At 51.1% G+C, this 14,836-nt stretch overlaps 7 protein-coding genes across 7 annotated transcripts; 2 read left to right on the top strand and 5 right to left on the bottom strand.

Moving 5' to 3' along the window:
- Nucleotides 1-87: 87 nt before the first annotated feature.
- BDV17DRAFT_275652 (P-loop containing nucleoside triphosphate hydrolase protein) lies at nt 88-1,460 on the bottom strand. Its single transcript, XM_073759237.1, has one exon. The coding sequence runs from the start codon at nt 1,246-1,248 to the stop codon at nt 298-300; it is 951 nt and encodes a 316-aa protein (XP_073610866.1). The 5' UTR covers nt 1,249-1,460; the 3' UTR covers nt 88-297.
- BDV17DRAFT_223840 (uncharacterized protein) lies at nt 1,341-3,643 on the bottom strand. Its single transcript, XM_073755650.1, has 4 exons — nt 2,706-3,643; nt 1,754-2,644; nt 1,630-1,702; nt 1,341-1,566 (listed from the first exon to the last, which is right to left on the bottom strand). The coding sequence occupies exons 1-4, from the start codon at nt 3,441-3,443 to the stop codon at nt 1,433-1,435; spliced, it is 1,836 nt and encodes a 611-aa protein (XP_073610867.1). The 5' UTR covers nt 3,444-3,643; the 3' UTR covers nt 1,341-1,432.
- A 966-nt stretch (nt 3,644-4,609) lies between these two features.
- BDV17DRAFT_295845 (uncharacterized protein) lies at nt 4,610-4,966 on the top strand (the record flags this gene model as incomplete). Its single annotated transcript, XM_073763170.1, has 2 exons — nt 4,610-4,732; nt 4,799-4,966. 2 exons carry the CDS (start codon nt 4,610-4,612, stop codon nt 4,964-4,966), a joined length of 291 nt encoding a protein of 96 aa, XP_073610868.1.
- Nucleotides 4,967-5,384: 418 nt separating this feature from the next.
- BDV17DRAFT_223851 (lipase family protein) lies at nt 5,385-9,253 on the bottom strand. The gene is made up of 2 exons (XM_073755651.1): nt 8,769-9,253; nt 5,385-8,701 (listed from the first exon to the last, which is right to left on the bottom strand). Exons 1-2 carry the CDS (start codon nt 9,117-9,119, stop codon nt 5,573-5,575), a joined length of 3,480 nt encoding a protein of 1,159 aa, XP_073610869.1. The 5' UTR covers nt 9,120-9,253; the 3' UTR covers nt 5,385-5,572.
- Nucleotides 9,254-9,340: 87 nt separating this feature from the next.
- On the bottom strand, nt 9,341-11,197 carry BDV17DRAFT_275657 (lactate 2-monooxygenase). Its single transcript, XM_073759238.1, has 4 exons — nt 10,762-11,197; nt 10,660-10,681; nt 9,949-10,591; nt 9,341-9,888 (listed from the first exon to the last, which is right to left on the bottom strand). The coding sequence occupies exons 1-4, from the start codon at nt 10,968-10,970 to the stop codon at nt 9,551-9,553; spliced, it is 1,212 nt and encodes a 403-aa protein (XP_073610870.1). The 5' UTR covers nt 10,971-11,197; the 3' UTR covers nt 9,341-9,550.
- Nucleotides 11,198-11,305: 108 nt separating this feature from the next.
- Nucleotides 11,306-12,399, top strand: BDV17DRAFT_275658 (uncharacterized protein). The gene has a single exon (XM_073759239.1). The coding sequence runs from the start codon at nt 11,580-11,582 to the stop codon at nt 12,162-12,164; it is 585 nt and encodes a 194-aa protein (XP_073610871.1). The 5' UTR covers nt 11,306-11,579; the 3' UTR covers nt 12,165-12,399.
- Nucleotides 12,400-12,577: 178 nt separating this feature from the next.
- On the bottom strand, nt 12,578-13,027 carry BDV17DRAFT_223873 (uncharacterized protein). Its single transcript, XM_073755652.1, has one exon. It carries the CDS (start codon nt 12,920-12,922, stop codon nt 12,680-12,682), a length of 243 nt encoding a protein of 80 aa, XP_073610872.1. The 5' UTR covers nt 12,923-13,027; the 3' UTR covers nt 12,578-12,679.
- Nucleotides 13,028-14,836: the final 1,809 nt, after the last annotated feature.

The raw sequence follows: 14,836 nt of genomic DNA on the forward strand, positions 1-14,836 counted from the left end.
TACATAGAAAGAAAGTACTACCAGTAATCGACGACAATTGAGAGCCAGGACTCACGTTAAATAATTATTCTAGTTAAATAACGTTTCAGTGCTAATGGATACATCGGCCATCTCATAACTCCAAAAAGGATCTTCAGGTATCACAATCAACTATGGACAAGAACTGAACTGGGTAAATGCAAAGCTTCCGTCTTGAACCCCGATCATGGTATGGATGGGACACCAAGCGGAAAAGGGCATAAACGGCTGGTGATAAAGTAGGTAAGTAGGGTAATAGAAAGAAGAAAAAAAATGTCATCAAGCAGCAACACTAGACCTCGGCGCACCACCTGCAATCGCCCTCCCCTTCCCTTTCGACCGCGCAGAAATGGCACGCATGTTGCGCACGACCGCACCAAAGTCAATTAGATTGTGGTCGGAGGGCATATGCTCGCCGCTGACAATGCAGAGGACACGCATCCCGGGTTTATACACGAGGCCACTGAGCAGCTTCGGTGTGATGAGGAAATACTGGCCGCCACCGGAACCGTCCGAGCTAGGCGCGCAAGCGATATCAACCAGGCGCTCGTGGACCATGCGCTCGTTACGTGGGTCCATACCCTGGTTGATTTCGTCGACGACGCGGAACGGCGAGGCGGAGAGGGACTGCAGGGCCATGAGGTAGAAGATTGTGCTAACGGCGCGCTCGCCGCCGGATTGCCGGTGGGAGTCGAGGAGGGATAGGCTTTCGTGCTCGCGGAACTTGACGTGGATTTGTATGGACCATTGGTCGAAGTCGCTGCCGCTGGGTTGTCCGTCTGGGCCGGGCTCTTCGCCGGCCTTATCGAGGGTGACTTGGCCGGCACAACCGATGCGTGCGAACGAGTCGGAGAATGCGTCGCTGATGCTCTTGACGATGGAGTCGAGTTTGGGCTCCCATTTGCCGCGGACTTCGTTGATGGCGTGGTTGAAGTCCGAGAGCTTCTTTTCGAATTCGGTGAGTTTGTCGCGTAGGCGCTCGATCTGCTTTTGGCGGTCTTCAAACTCCTTGAGCACGTTGCTAGAGCCCGCGTGGGTAAGCTCCAGGCGCGCCTTTTCTGAATCGATCTCGCCTTCCAGTTCCTCGGGTGTGTGGCTGTCCCATATCTCCCTCACCTGGTCATCTACTTCCGGCCGCTCCTTCAGTTGTTTTGCAGCCTTACCCGCCTCTCTCTTCATCCCGTTTAACTCTTGCGACAGTTCATTAGCTTGTTGTGCCTTCTGGTCCATTTCTCTGTTCTTAGCTTCAAGTCGTTCGCTGTGCTCTCTACTGCGAGCAGACAGTGTTTCCACGTCTGAGATCCCTTCAACCTTCCACAGCGTGAAGTTGATCACTTCCTCTTGGATTTTACGGAGGGTCTCGACAGCATCCTGCCACAAATTAGCATCAAATTAGTCCCAAAATCAATTATACTCATACCGCGTATTTAATAATGGCTTCGGCCTTTTCAACAGCTAGTTGATCTTGCTTATTGCGTATCTCAATCACGTTTGCCTTGATCTTCGCGAGGTAAGCATCGTTCGTTTTCTTTTTGGCTTCCTGCTGGCCTATTGGGTACTGTTAGTCACCGGAGCCTAGAGAAATGAGAAAAGTACAAAGAAAGTACATACGGATTTTCTCAGGGATAGCTCTGAAGTTGGTGTGCTCGTCCTGCTTCTTGCTCTTTTCACGGTCAAGTTCATCCTGTGTTTCTGATTAGCAGAGCAGGTTCAGACAGAATGACGGCTGACTGACCCTTTCTTCTAAGGCTTTTTTATGCTCCTCACCCAGCTGGGTGAGGGTAGCCCTATCAGATTCCATAGTCTCTCTGATCTCGCTCGCCTCGCTTCTGAGCTCCTGAATCCTCCGTTGCAGCTCTCTCTTCGCCAATGCGTCGACGGGCTGGGATGTCCAGAATTTAGCTGCTCTGACCTGCCTCACGCGCGTAGATATGGCTCCCGGTCCATACTCCCGCCGGCGGGTAATTTGGTACGCCTGTCGATGAGATACCCAGGATGCGATTGGGCTGGACTCCAAGGCTGAGTATGTTTCATCGGAGATGGGCCTTAGGCTGACTGGAGTCCGGAATAGGTCTTTCTCGCTGCATAGCATTGCAAGCACAGGCTCCGGACCGTCAAGGAAATCCTTAGCCCATCCTTGGAAGCCCATGTTCCTCAGCTGATCATCGGACATGGGAGATCGGAGGTTCGCCAAGGGTATGGTAGATGTCCGGATACTGATATCATGGAGCCTTTGCTCGCCGATTAGATATCGTTGCAACGTCCTAAAGTCATTCCGAGACTGGACTGTGAAGCACGTGAAGTCGGTTTTCTGCAACAGAGATTCAAGGTGGTCGGCATATCTGGGGTCTTTGACTGAACAAGTAACGATAGGAGGACCGAAGACTTCTTTCTCGAACTTATCCTGGTTTTGCTGAAGCCATTTGTAGGCTCTATGAGAGTCACGGGAAGCTTGTTCGAGTTTTTGCTCTTGCTGTCCAGCCTGTGAATCAAGGCTCCGTAATTGATGCTCGGCCTGTTTTATGCGTTTCTCCGCTTCCTTGTCCTTCGCAACGATGTCCTGACGTCGTTCTTTTATCTGTGCTGCTCTCTCTTCAATGTCTCTCAGTTCCCTTCGTTTCTCCCTCTGTCAAAGATAGCGGTCAGCAACACACAGCTACCATCAGTAAGCATCCTGTCGCACTTACAATCCGCTCATTGTACCAATCAGGGTCAAATTCAACAGGCTCTGAATTCAATTGCCGACTGAGATTTTTGATGGCCTGCACAATCTTCATCCCCTCTTGTCTATAAGTCACAGAGCTCTTCTTCTCGGCTTCGACTTCGCCCTCGGCAGTCTTTATCTTTTCCTCGTATTCCTCGATTTGCCTCCCAAGGCCTGTCGCTGTCCTGTCTGCCCTCTCAGCAGCTTGCTGCTTATGCTTTATCACGGCATCCATCTGCATAACGTATTTCTGCTTGTCCTTGACAGACTTCAAGTAAGGCTCTAACTCTGCGTTGAGGGCTCTGAGTTCGACTTCGCAATCTTTCTTCTCCCGCCTGACTTGTTCCAATTGCTTATGCGTGGCTTTAAAAGAGACAATGGGGCGTATCAATTGCAGCAGTCCAATCCTTTCTTTAATCTGCGCTCTCTGGCGCACCCTTTCGACGTCGGCTCGCTGCGATTCTTGTCGATCTTCTAGATTCGCAAGCATGTCCTTGTCAGCCTGGTTATCCGACTGAAGACTCTTCTGCGCGGCACGGAGGCTCTTCAAACTCTCGTGCAACTCAACCATCTCCGCACCGGCAGCGGCCCTTTGCGTGGAATTGAGCAACTCAATCGGCGTGAGAGCGGCGAATTCGCTGACTTTGTCTTGCGGTAGGAACTGACATAGGTTGTCGACTTGAATAGCGAACGACTGGGCAAGCCTCAAGACTTGCTTCATACCCGCTGGCTTTCCGTTTAATGTAAATGTGCTCTTATTGCCTTCTCTTTTGATCGTGCGCGTGATGATGGGGTTACGCGGGTACTTTGGGCCGCCTGCAAGCTCGATCTCGATTGTCGCTTCTCGGCATCCATGCTTCACGAACTCGCCGGGATCCTTTGCGCGTCCAAGATGCTGCACGACCGAGACTAATCAGTTTCCATACAGGCCAAAGGACTAAAGACACCAGAACCCACATACCTGCGGGCCCCATCCCAGCCCAAGACAAATCGCACAAACAAGCGTACTCTTCCCTGTTCCATTAGGCCCAATAACCATATTCAACTTCGGCCCCGGGTAAAACTCCGCCGACGTATACGTTACGAAGTCCGTGACCTTGATGCGAACAATCGCGCCAGGCTTGTATCCGTCCTGCGAGACCTGTGTCTGACTTCGTGCGCCATTCGGTCGTCCGTTTGGTAGCGGTCTTGCTGGACCCTGGCTCCGGCTTTGGCTGTGACTCTGAATTTGGCTCTGGGCATCGGCTTCGGTGGAGCTTGCAGGCTCATCGTTTTCCTCCCCGTCTTCTTCTTCAGTTTCGTCGTCCTCCTCGTCCGTTTGGGATGCGGCATTTGCGATGGCGTTGGAATCGGCCTCTGATGTTGAAGATTCACCGAACTCAGAATCTTCATCTTCCGCTTGCGTAGAGAGTCTCGGCCGCTTGCTGTTACTCGTAGGCGCAGGGGCTACAGCGGATGAAGACCCGGTGCCAGATCCAGATTCATCAGATTCGTCGTCCTCCTCAGACCGCTGGCGGCGTCGCGGAATCGTGCTCGTGTTCATTTTCGTATTCCGCGTGTTGTCATCAAGTATAGAGATAGAGAAATGCGAGGTCTCTTATCGTCGTCTCATCGCCCCGCCGTTCATGGAGGGCGGAGTGCGAGTCCTTTAAGGTTGATTTATTTGTTGCAGCGGGATGTATAACACCCATCCGTGATTTGGCGGGCGTAAAGGGCGACGCGACGCGCTAGTGGGAGCCAGGGCGCAATCAATCTAGTTCCAGGTAGGGTAGGCGGTAGGGTGCGGCAGCTTCGGCTTTCGCGGTGTTCTGGAGAAATATGGCCTTCGCAACAAGAGGACAAACTTCACTAATTGCCAAATTCCAACTTGAATTGTGCCGTGGAAATATGTCCCTCCTCAATAACCCTCAAAAGGTGAAACGCCTTGTCCTGACCGGCGCCGTGACAGCCATCACAATCGCCGGAACACTCTATGGAGCTGGCTTGAAGACCGAACAGGAGGTTGCTCAGGTACGTAATGACTACGCTCCCTTCTAAAAGTTTGGGCTGGGCCTTAGACTAATGAGTTGCCTATAGCATGCGCAAAAGGCCCGGGAGATTACACTCGACGAGCGTATTACCTCACTCCAAAACCAGCGCCAAAACCTTGTCGGGAAGCGGAAATTGGTTGAGAAGCAGATGTGCGAATTGGATGCTCGGATTGAAGAGAGGAAACAAAAGGGTCTTGATGTGAAGAGAGGCTGAAAGAGGGAGCGCTTGATGCACCATGTCAATTTGAACGAACCATGGCTTTTGGCACCGCTGTGCATCACCTCGATACCCACGACGATCGCTTCGGGCACAGCCGCCGCTCTTCGATAAACGGAGGTTAACAGCCCAACTCGCCCCCTGGCTCTCGCATAGCGAACCGAGTGCCCAGAGAGCGCTGATGCCAGCTCTGACGGTGTCTCGGCCTAAAGTGCTGCCGACAACCATGGCAGAATAAGGGTGTCAAAACATCCCATTGCGCAATGACCACGGCGAAAATGCAGGCCACTTGAGATAACGGTGTTCTGATTCTGCGAGCTGAACGCGGAGCTGGAGTTGCCGTACAAATGCTCACCGCGACTGTTGATGGCCAAAAACCATGCCTGACTTCTCAGCTAGGAAGATGGCCTTTGGAATTGGATATGTTGTATTCTAGTCTACTCTTGGAGTCCGTATTCAAAGATGCCAAAATGGGTATATACATCAGTTCAGTCTTCGCCGGCCCAACTAGAACAAAGGAAATAACAAAATGTCACATAGATTCGAAAATCTGGCCTGATCGAAGGGAAGGAGTATATAAATGCAATCCGGAATCATCGCACGTTAATCATCCAAAATACCCCGTGTGAGAGCCACGAGGCTAGCTTCATATCTGGCCGGGTTATGGTCGCTTAACATTCCGGAGCCGAATTTCAATTCGCCGAACCGGGCTTCAACGTCTCGGATGAGTTTTAATTGTACTCTCGTTGCGGGTCGTCCTAGCCGTGGGGAACCGTCCTCGCCCATATCCGATGTGAAAGCGCTCCGCTGCAGGACTCGCATGGTTTCGACCACGAAGACCTCTCCAGGGGGTACTAACTTGGGCGCGCACATTGCGTCTCTGAGGGATTTGAGGGTTCTCCATGCCCAGGCATCCTCACCCAAGCCGTCGCCGGCGTTCAGAAGCATTGGTGTATCGTTTACATAGAATTTGTTCACTATGCTCTGTCGTATATTCTCCCAAACTCGATACCGGACATTGGATCTGGTTTCGGAGGTGTCACTCTTGAATGCCAATGAAGTTGTATGCATGTCGTGTAGGATACCCAAAGACAGGCAAGGTACGAGGTCTTGACCGTTCACAATCGTGGTTATAAGCCCACGTGTTGCGCGGCGGAGATGTGGTGACATCGCACCTGGCGGGCCGTATGCATAGACATGAATCGGTCGACCGGAAGGGAGGTAGCAAGCGGACTCAGAATCAACATAGGATTTTGCACTTGGGAGGAGGAGCTGTCTGCCGGGGCGAGAAGCCGTTGTGAATGAAACTTGTGATGCGTCGTTGGCGGGCTCAGATATCATCGTTGCAAGTATTGAAGCCACTCCTCCACCAAGTGAATGTCCGCACAGTACCACGCCGTAGTCTGGAAACTCCTCCAGCGCGGCTCTGATTGTAATCATGACTCTTTTTCCTCCGCCCATAAGCAGATGCTTTGCAGAGGCATGCATCCCCTTGTGGACTTTCCAATTTCTCCCTTGCCACTCCAAATCGTCATATGCACATGTCATATCCGTGAGAACATCCTCAAATCCCCACGTGCCTCTAAGAGCTAAAACAACGGCTTTCGACTCGTGGTCCAAGAAGAGGTAATGAACTAGAGGAAAGCCGCTTTCTGTCTCACCAGCGGCATTGGTTCCACCTGCAGGATCGACGTAAGACGAGAGAAGTATTGTAGACGCTGGCAGCCCCGTGTGATGTGAGAAGTCGTTATGCTCTTGACTGTGGATATTCTCGCGAATGGGGCCCTTGGGCGCTTGCGGTACTCCCATGACCTGGAGAGCATTTGATCCATAAGCTGCGGATGAGTACCGACAGAAACGTCTGACGTTTCGAACAAAATGCCTTTGAGGGAAGATGCCTGGAACAAGACCATCCCGATTGAGTGCCTGAACGGTTGAGGCATCGTCGTACGCGCTCTTTCGAGTCCGATGAGTGAGTACAAGGGACGTATCCGACCCGGCTGTTGCTAAGGAGTATATGCTGGCCGTGTAAGATTTAGATCTTCGATGAGCAGAAGAGTTTGGTCGATGGTCTGGACGGAGGTTGAGCGTCGTTTCAGACTCAGACCGTGTGAGCGATAATGAGCTACTGCTGCGGACATGGGCTCTCGTCGCTGTAGGCGAGGCAGATCGCAACTCTGGCGAAGGAGAATAGGTGTCTGTCTGCATCATGTAAGATTCTTGGCTCTTCTCGTGCACTTTGTAATAATCAGGCCTCGAACCCATTGCACGGGGGCCACCATATCGACTTGTGTTCGGGCTAGCTGGCCTTCGTTGGTCCTCTGCAAACATCCTTGAATCCCCTCTATTCGCAACGAATGACGTTTCTAGTCTGAGCGCTGCGCCCTGTTTTCCTGTCTTTGTTGGTCGACCAGGCTTATCTGTTTGAGCCTGTGCTGGCGGTTTTGCAGCGGCTCCTTTGGCCTTCCCGCGCTGAGTCGGAACGCCAGACGATAACTGGGCGTTGGACTGCTGAAAAGGAAGCCGCAGCGACGGTCTCTTCGGTTGATCGTTCCTTTCGCCGCTGGCCGGTCTTACTCTCTGAGCGAACTTTGTGAGTGAACCTCTGCCAAAGCTGGATTTTGAATCCGAAACTCGTCTAGCTGGGGGTCGCGTTTCTCGGGGCGGATCCTGAGAGGCGTTTGGAGTCTGTACATTTGTGGATGCAGAATGCTTTGACTGTCCGTTCTCTAGCCTCTGTCGTTTTGGTTCACTATCTCGCTTCTCACCTGTGTTATCTGGTTCAGCGTCGGATGTCGCAGCAGGATCATCCAACGCTATCAGAGATTTAGATTCTTGACTATCCTGATCTGAGTTCATCTCGCGTATGCCGACCAGATGTCTCGAGGGTGGCCTAACATCAGCACTCTGTGTTCTGTTGAACGCCGTTCGAAATACAATGGTGTGCTTTGGCGCTTGTTGACCTGTTCCTCCCTTCGCACTTTTTTGAGGCGTATCGTGATAGCGTTCTTCGACAACCATCGTACCAGGAGGGGCGGCGATTTCGCCGCCGTCATCGTCGTAAACGTTGACCGTGATCGTTTGTGCCGTGACAGAATCAGTCTTGATTGAGGCGCGGCAACCTCGAGGGAGTTGCTTCATTATGTACATTCGAAGATCTTCATCGGGTATATCGTGTTGACGGTCGGGTAAGATGATAGAAGGAGCTTCCGAGTCATCAATCGCGCTTTCCGGACGTTCTACCACGTCAAACTCGCCCTCATTATTCTCAGGGGATATGAAAGAGGAACGTCTTGAGTTGCTCCGCTTGCCCTCTGATGGATTGTTCTCCGGCTGTATTGTTTGCATCTCAAGAACATCCGCTCGAATCCCATTGTCGAGAATAACAACGTCCCATACAGTCTCTACCCCGCCACTGAGACGCATTTGCCTCTCTGTGTTCTTCCTGCCCCAGCGCTGGAGCATCACGAACCCCACAGTCCCAATCAAGAGATCGACAACTCCAACCTTCTCAGAGCATACCTCAGCGCTCTGGTCACTGAATTCCTGTCGGACAAGGGTTACAATGGCTGCGATTGCTCTTGATGATTCGGTAGAGCCGAGGATAGCATCGAGAAATGACAGAAGCGCTTGGGACATATGCGAGGCGGAGGAAAGCGTCGTAGACGATAGGTGGAAGGAGGCAGCGGCAAAGAACGAGGCAGAGGTTATTGTCGTATGCAAAGCAGCGAGCTTGATGCCGATTGATTTAGTCTATAATCCAGCGAAGAATATGAGGGCATTGAGGGCATGGGCTTACACTTCGCTCGAGCAAAGACTCGGCTTCGGCCTTTCCATGATCACCGCTACTTCGAACGGCAACATCGCGTCCAGCTCTGGTCAGAATCCCCTCAATCACGGCTCGACTGAGCTCTAGTCCCGTCAATGTCGTGACTCTTGCTCCGTCGAGAGCGACCCCGCCGAAGTAGGTGCCAATTCGAAGAGATAGCGAGGTGGACTGAGTGACGAGCGACACAAAAGAGGCAACTGGCCTGGGAAGCAGCGACGCTCCGGAAGTTGATTGCACATGGCTCGCACCCGCGCGTTGGTATTCGGTGGTTTCGACTTCATCTTGTTTCCAGCTCGGTCCAAAGCCTAGTAATCTAGGCATCGCGAGCCATTGACGTAATCGCTGGATGGGTTTCCGCAGTACGTATTTCGAGATTCTGCGCCTCCATATAGTAAGGGAGGATGGGCGATATCATTTGAATAATAATAAATAAAAAACAGAAATCAAGAATCAAGAAGACGACATTTTGGTTGTGTCAGAAGACTCAGCTGGCGCGACAGGGCGAGTGACCATTCAGGTTGGGGGGTTGTTGAGGGGGCATGTGATTCCCCGTGTTTCCCCAACGCTCCCCGGCCTTATCAGGCGCCAACACTTCCGACAGGACCAGGAAGCTAGACTTTCACAAGACTTTTCACAAGACAAACAGTGGTTTATGTGCAACTCTATTTCATCGTGATCATTGAAAATGCTGTCATGGGTGACCATCTACAGCAGCCAGACGCAAAATATATACAACCCTACGAGATGATGTATCACAGCATCGCCTTACCATCCCCAGGATACTGAATCTTCCTGATTTTGTCCCTCGTACACTCTGCCACTGTACAGATCCCTGCTAATGACATGCTCTGCCACAGATCGGCGAGGAGGCTCTTGAGAATTGCCTTGGCGCCGTTCTTCCCGTCAATAGACAAACCATAGATAACCGGCCTGCCAACCAAGACACCCTTGGCTCCAAGACTCAAAGCCTTGATGATATCAGCTCCTGTTCGAATACCAGAATCGAAGAGCACAGTCAGTTTGTCGCCGACTGCGTCGACGATCTCCGGAAGAACCTCCAACGAGGCAATGGCGCCGTCAACTTGGCGACCTGTATCTAGTTAGCGAAAGCCGATAGAGAATCCATGAGCAACTGAATAGACTGCCATACCTCCATGATTGGAAACAACAATACCGTCACAACCAGCCTCAAGCGCTTGTATCGCATCATCAACATGCTGAATACCCTTGAGCACAAGAGGCCCATCCCAGTTTTTGCGTAAGAACTGCACCTGGTCCCAAGTATGAGGCTTCGTCGACAAAACATTCCCAATCCAAGCACTAGAAGCCGCAACAACATCATCCTCAATCTTCGACCCCGAGTCCTTCTCAAACTTAGCGCGGAACACTGGATCCGAGAATCCAACCTGGTTCCCAATCCCCTTGATGAACGGGATATAAGCATTATCCAGATCCGCCGGTCTCCACGACAAGGACCAAGTATCTAGTGTAACAACTAACACGGAGAACCCGTTCTCCTTTGCCCGCTTGAGTAAGGAAAGAGTGATCTCGTCGTCGCCGGGCCAGTAGAGCTGGAACCACCGCTTCCCGTCTCCGCTTGCGTTCGCGACTTCTTCGATGGAGCTCGTGCTCGCTGTGCTGAGGGTGTAGGGTACTCCCACCTCAGAGCACACCTCGGCTAGGCCCGTCTCTTTGTCCTGGTGGAATATCCCTTGGACACCCACGGGCGCCATAATCAGAGGATTCGGGCAGTTCTGCCCGAAGAGGTTTATACCCAGATCCTGCTTATCCATCTATAGAATAGAGAAAACCCGTCTTAGCATCAATACATAAGCAAAATAACAAGGATCAAGAGACCAACACTCTTCAACATCTTAGGAATTCTGCAAGCCATCAGTACACGTCCGGCACTTAAGCACTAGCACGAGCAATACTAGGTAAAAAGGGCATGCAATATACATACATCTTCCACTGCCGGAACGCCAACCGATTAGCGTCCATCGTAGCCTTCTCCCCCGCGCCTCCAGCAACATAGTTATAGGAGCGGTCGCTCAGTGCCTTTCGCGCCTGCTCCTCGAGTATGCGCGGGTCGGTAGTGACGTTGGGCTTCAGGCCGAGCAGGGCGCCCTGCGCGTAGATTTCGGTCTGGTATTCGCCGTAGTTTTCTGGCATTGTGAAAAGCTTATAAGGTTGAAGGACTTGGTTCCGATTAAGATTAAGATTTAGAATGAGGTTTCGGAAGAAGATTAAGAAAGGGACAAGCTTCAATGGTCATAGTAGAATCGGTTACATCGGGATGGTTCCCCCACCCGCACACGTGGGATGCCTAGGTACAACCTTGGGTACAAGGTAAAGTAACGATGATGCAACCAACCAAGCTTTATTTAGGTCGGTGCCTGCCGACCCGCCGGATCTATCTGGCATGAACTGATCCACCGGTTAGTTTGTGGGATCTGGATTTTTAATCTACAAAAGGCGACCCGATGCCTGATCTGATCATACGATCGAGCGCCTGCTGACTAGTATAGGTTGTGATTAAGGGTTCTTTCAAAATATGACCCGACACTCCGGTAACGCTTAGTTATCTGCAAAAACAAGACAAACACGGTGAGAGGTACGCCAGCATGCTAAAGGACAAGCATGGTGGTGGAGTGCTCGGTGGATGCTCGACGGTCTCGAGGACACTCCCTTGCTCACTCACATGCCCACCTTCATACCGTCCTTGCCAGTACTAGACCAGTTAACTACAGATACCGCGAGTCCGCTGTTTGTTGATCCCACATGACCTCCCCAGCGGACCCCTGCCTAACCTGCACTTGGTCCGCCGAGCGCCAAAGCCACTGCTTTAACAAAAACCACGTGAAAATATACTACTCGGCAAGCGACAGAGGCGCCTGGTCGCTCGGCTCAAAGTTCATACTCAAAGATCGTGGCCTTCGTCATCCGACCGACGAGATCCCCAACGTCCGCTTCGTGAAGGAGCAAACATCCATAAATGTCCTCACCATTCTCGCGAATCCGGGGGAGGAAGAAGACGGGCACGCTCTTACCCTCATGAAGCGTGTAGCCGGCGAACCTCTCAGCGAAGCATGGCCGAAACTTTCGGCAGAGGAGAGGGAGAATATAGCTAAGCAGACTGCCGAGGCTCTGCTTGAGCTTCGTGAACTGCAGTCTGATAGAATACAGGGTCTGGGTGGTGGTTCGACAGTCGACCACTTCCTTTTCCGTGACCCTTTGGCATCCGATGATGAACTATGGAGACAGATGGAAAGCGCTTTGCCCCCATCCGTGTCAGATTCTGCACGTGCTCGACTTCAAAGGACCATGGCGCCTGCAAGGCCTTATACCTTCATGCATGTGGCTTGACTGATGACAATATCATGGTTGAGAACGGCTCTTTGTCGGTATCATCGATTGGGAAAGGGCTGGGTACTTCCCTGTTTGGTGGGAGTATGTTTGCACCTCGCGTATGAATAGTGAGGACAACGCAGACTGGAAGGAATTGCGGCGAAAGTATATGCCGGGTTATAGTGCCGCGCGCGAGTTTTGGCGGGCTTATATTTGGCTTTGTAGGAACCCAGAGCATGAAGCAGCGAAGCGGTTTATTGAGAAAACGGCGCGTGAGAGCGTGTAAAAAAGATACGATATCCCAGGGATTATGGGTAGTAACTCTGCGCCCTAGGCAAGCCAGTATTTAACATGGCGAGAGAATGGTGAGTCTGTAGATGCAGGTGGAAGAAATGACTGCGATCATGATATCTAATGTTTGGACTTGTCACTAAGTTTCTGGCTTAAGAACCTACCACCAAAATAAATGCTGCTAACTGGGTTTTCGAGAGAGTTCTGATACATCCAGACCGGATAATACCCTTTTGATAGAGTCATCGCCTGTGACATCGCATACCATACCGGTCAAGGTGGTATACCCCATTGGCATAAGGTGTAGGCGAGCCGAGGAAGGAGTATACCTCACTAGCACAGTCAACCAACCTTGCCAGCGCGGTCTCGTGAACGCAACATATTGCATCAACTTGTGTCAAGCATGAACACACATCTTCAACCCAATTCCTCAAACCCTCATTAGATAGCCCGTCAAACAAAGGAACATCGTCCCATCCTTTCATCCTGCCACACAGTCGAGCCACATGCAAAGGGCCTGAGACATACGATAGCCACCAAAGCTCGTTCAACCTTAGTCCGAAATACCCCTGATAAAAGCGAGTCGGGTAAGTTCTCTAAGGGAGTAATTAGGGTCGATGACAGTGATTCAGGCTCCACCTTCATCCACAGGTGGAGGATTCTCGATGATGGATTGAAGGGACTCTTCATCAATCACTAAGCAGAATTGAAACCGCACCCCAGAGCCGAAACAGTCACTATTCTCCAGGTGGTTGAAATGCTGACGCACCTGATCGCGCGTCGCCCGTCAAATTGGATCTTATCGTCAAAAACCAAGCCGCAATAGCCCTCCCTGGCGAGTCGATGGGGCTCTTCTGTCCATCTTGTCGTATCTTCAGATGTTGATCCAGAATGGCGAATACCTTCGCGCTTATGGCTTCCACGGCTGCATCCCAGTGTTGATCGGACTCTGGGGTGTAAGCGGTCCGGTAGATGGCGTAGCCCCATGGCCATCAATTTGGCAATTCATCGTATGGAAATCTCACGATGCGGCTACGGATATTTTTCGACCAGGCTTAGGCCTTTATGGCACGGATCTTCTGAATGTTTGTCGTTGACCCTCTTCGGCTGGGAAATCATCGGATGACCAGGGTTCAGACTAAGTTTCGTGGTGAAACCGCCATGTGACGTTTCGGACAGACATTGTCTTGGAGCCCGATTTGTGAATAATATAGGAATAGAGGTCGTTCGTGGCAATGCAGTCTCTGGACTTTTGGACAAGGGTGAATCGTTCCTGATGTAGCACTGCACCTCTTGGGTTAGCACCGCATCTAAGAAGGATCCTGCCTAGAAGTTCCCAGGCCCAAGGATGTAAAAACCATAAAGAGAATCAATCGCTCAAGATTTAGAACGGGGCAACGATGTTAGTCGAAGTGCTTTTCGGGGGTCAAATAGTAGACATCGAGACTACTTTTGTCCCCAGAAAGGTGACAGATTTCACTCGTCAAGGCCAAATGAGAGCGGATTCGCTGTATTGACTTGATGATAAGCTCTTAATCTTATAACTCTGAATTTTCCTTATTCTCCAGTCGCGGCTCTCAACTTGCAGTAGGAGAAGGACTGTCCAACTGAATTGGAACGGGAAAACGAGTTAAAAGGACGCGCTGCAGCGGGCGCGCCTTCTTGAGAAGCCTTCCATATGGTCCACGGTGGACGGGACGGGGGGACCTCCCTTCTCATCCCCACGGTCCGGCCTGCTGCTTTTCACTTCATTATCATCAGTTGACCAGATGGTGACCATAGGTAGTCTTCTATATTATGGTTCTGTCGGGAATAGGAACCTCTACCTCTTTCATTTGTTGACCGCGATCCAGAAATAGTCACATTAGTAGACATACTTTGGGGGACGCAATGCTGTCAAGTTGTCAACTTCATGGATATAATACTATTGCTCACCCGAGTATAGTAGCACTAATTGCTACTCTTGACTAGTAGGTAGTATTGATTAGGAGGATGATAATAATGAGCTCAGCAGACAATTTGAAGATTTTTGACACACCCTCCCAAATCTAGTGGTTGCAGGTGACCAGGCCTCGTTTTTTCGGTCGCGCACCACAAAACTGCTTAATAATCGGCTTGGCGGTCACATGCATGTCACGCCACCTATTTTGCTACGAGGTAAGATTTCAGTCCACGGCACCTCTTTCAAGACGCTTACGAACACATCAACTTCATGATGGCAGCGCTTTCCAAAAATGTTAGTTAAGTACTTTGAAACTCCTTAATAATCATTATCTTGAGCCCTGTTTCTACTATAATCGCTCTTTTTATGCTCTAATCGCTAATTTATTGGTTTAGAAGTGGTACCTGTGGTACCTCCGCGAAGCCGAAGCTGGGCGCCTGGAGCTGCCTGAATACGA

Source organism: Aspergillus undulatus (genome assembly GCF_047715775.1).
Source record: "Aspergillus undulatus strain CBS 261.88 unplaced genomic scaffold BDV17scaffold_76, whole genome shotgun sequence".
NCBI classification, from domain to species: domain Eukaryota; kingdom Fungi; phylum Ascomycota; class Eurotiomycetes; order Eurotiales; family Aspergillaceae; genus Aspergillus; species Aspergillus undulatus.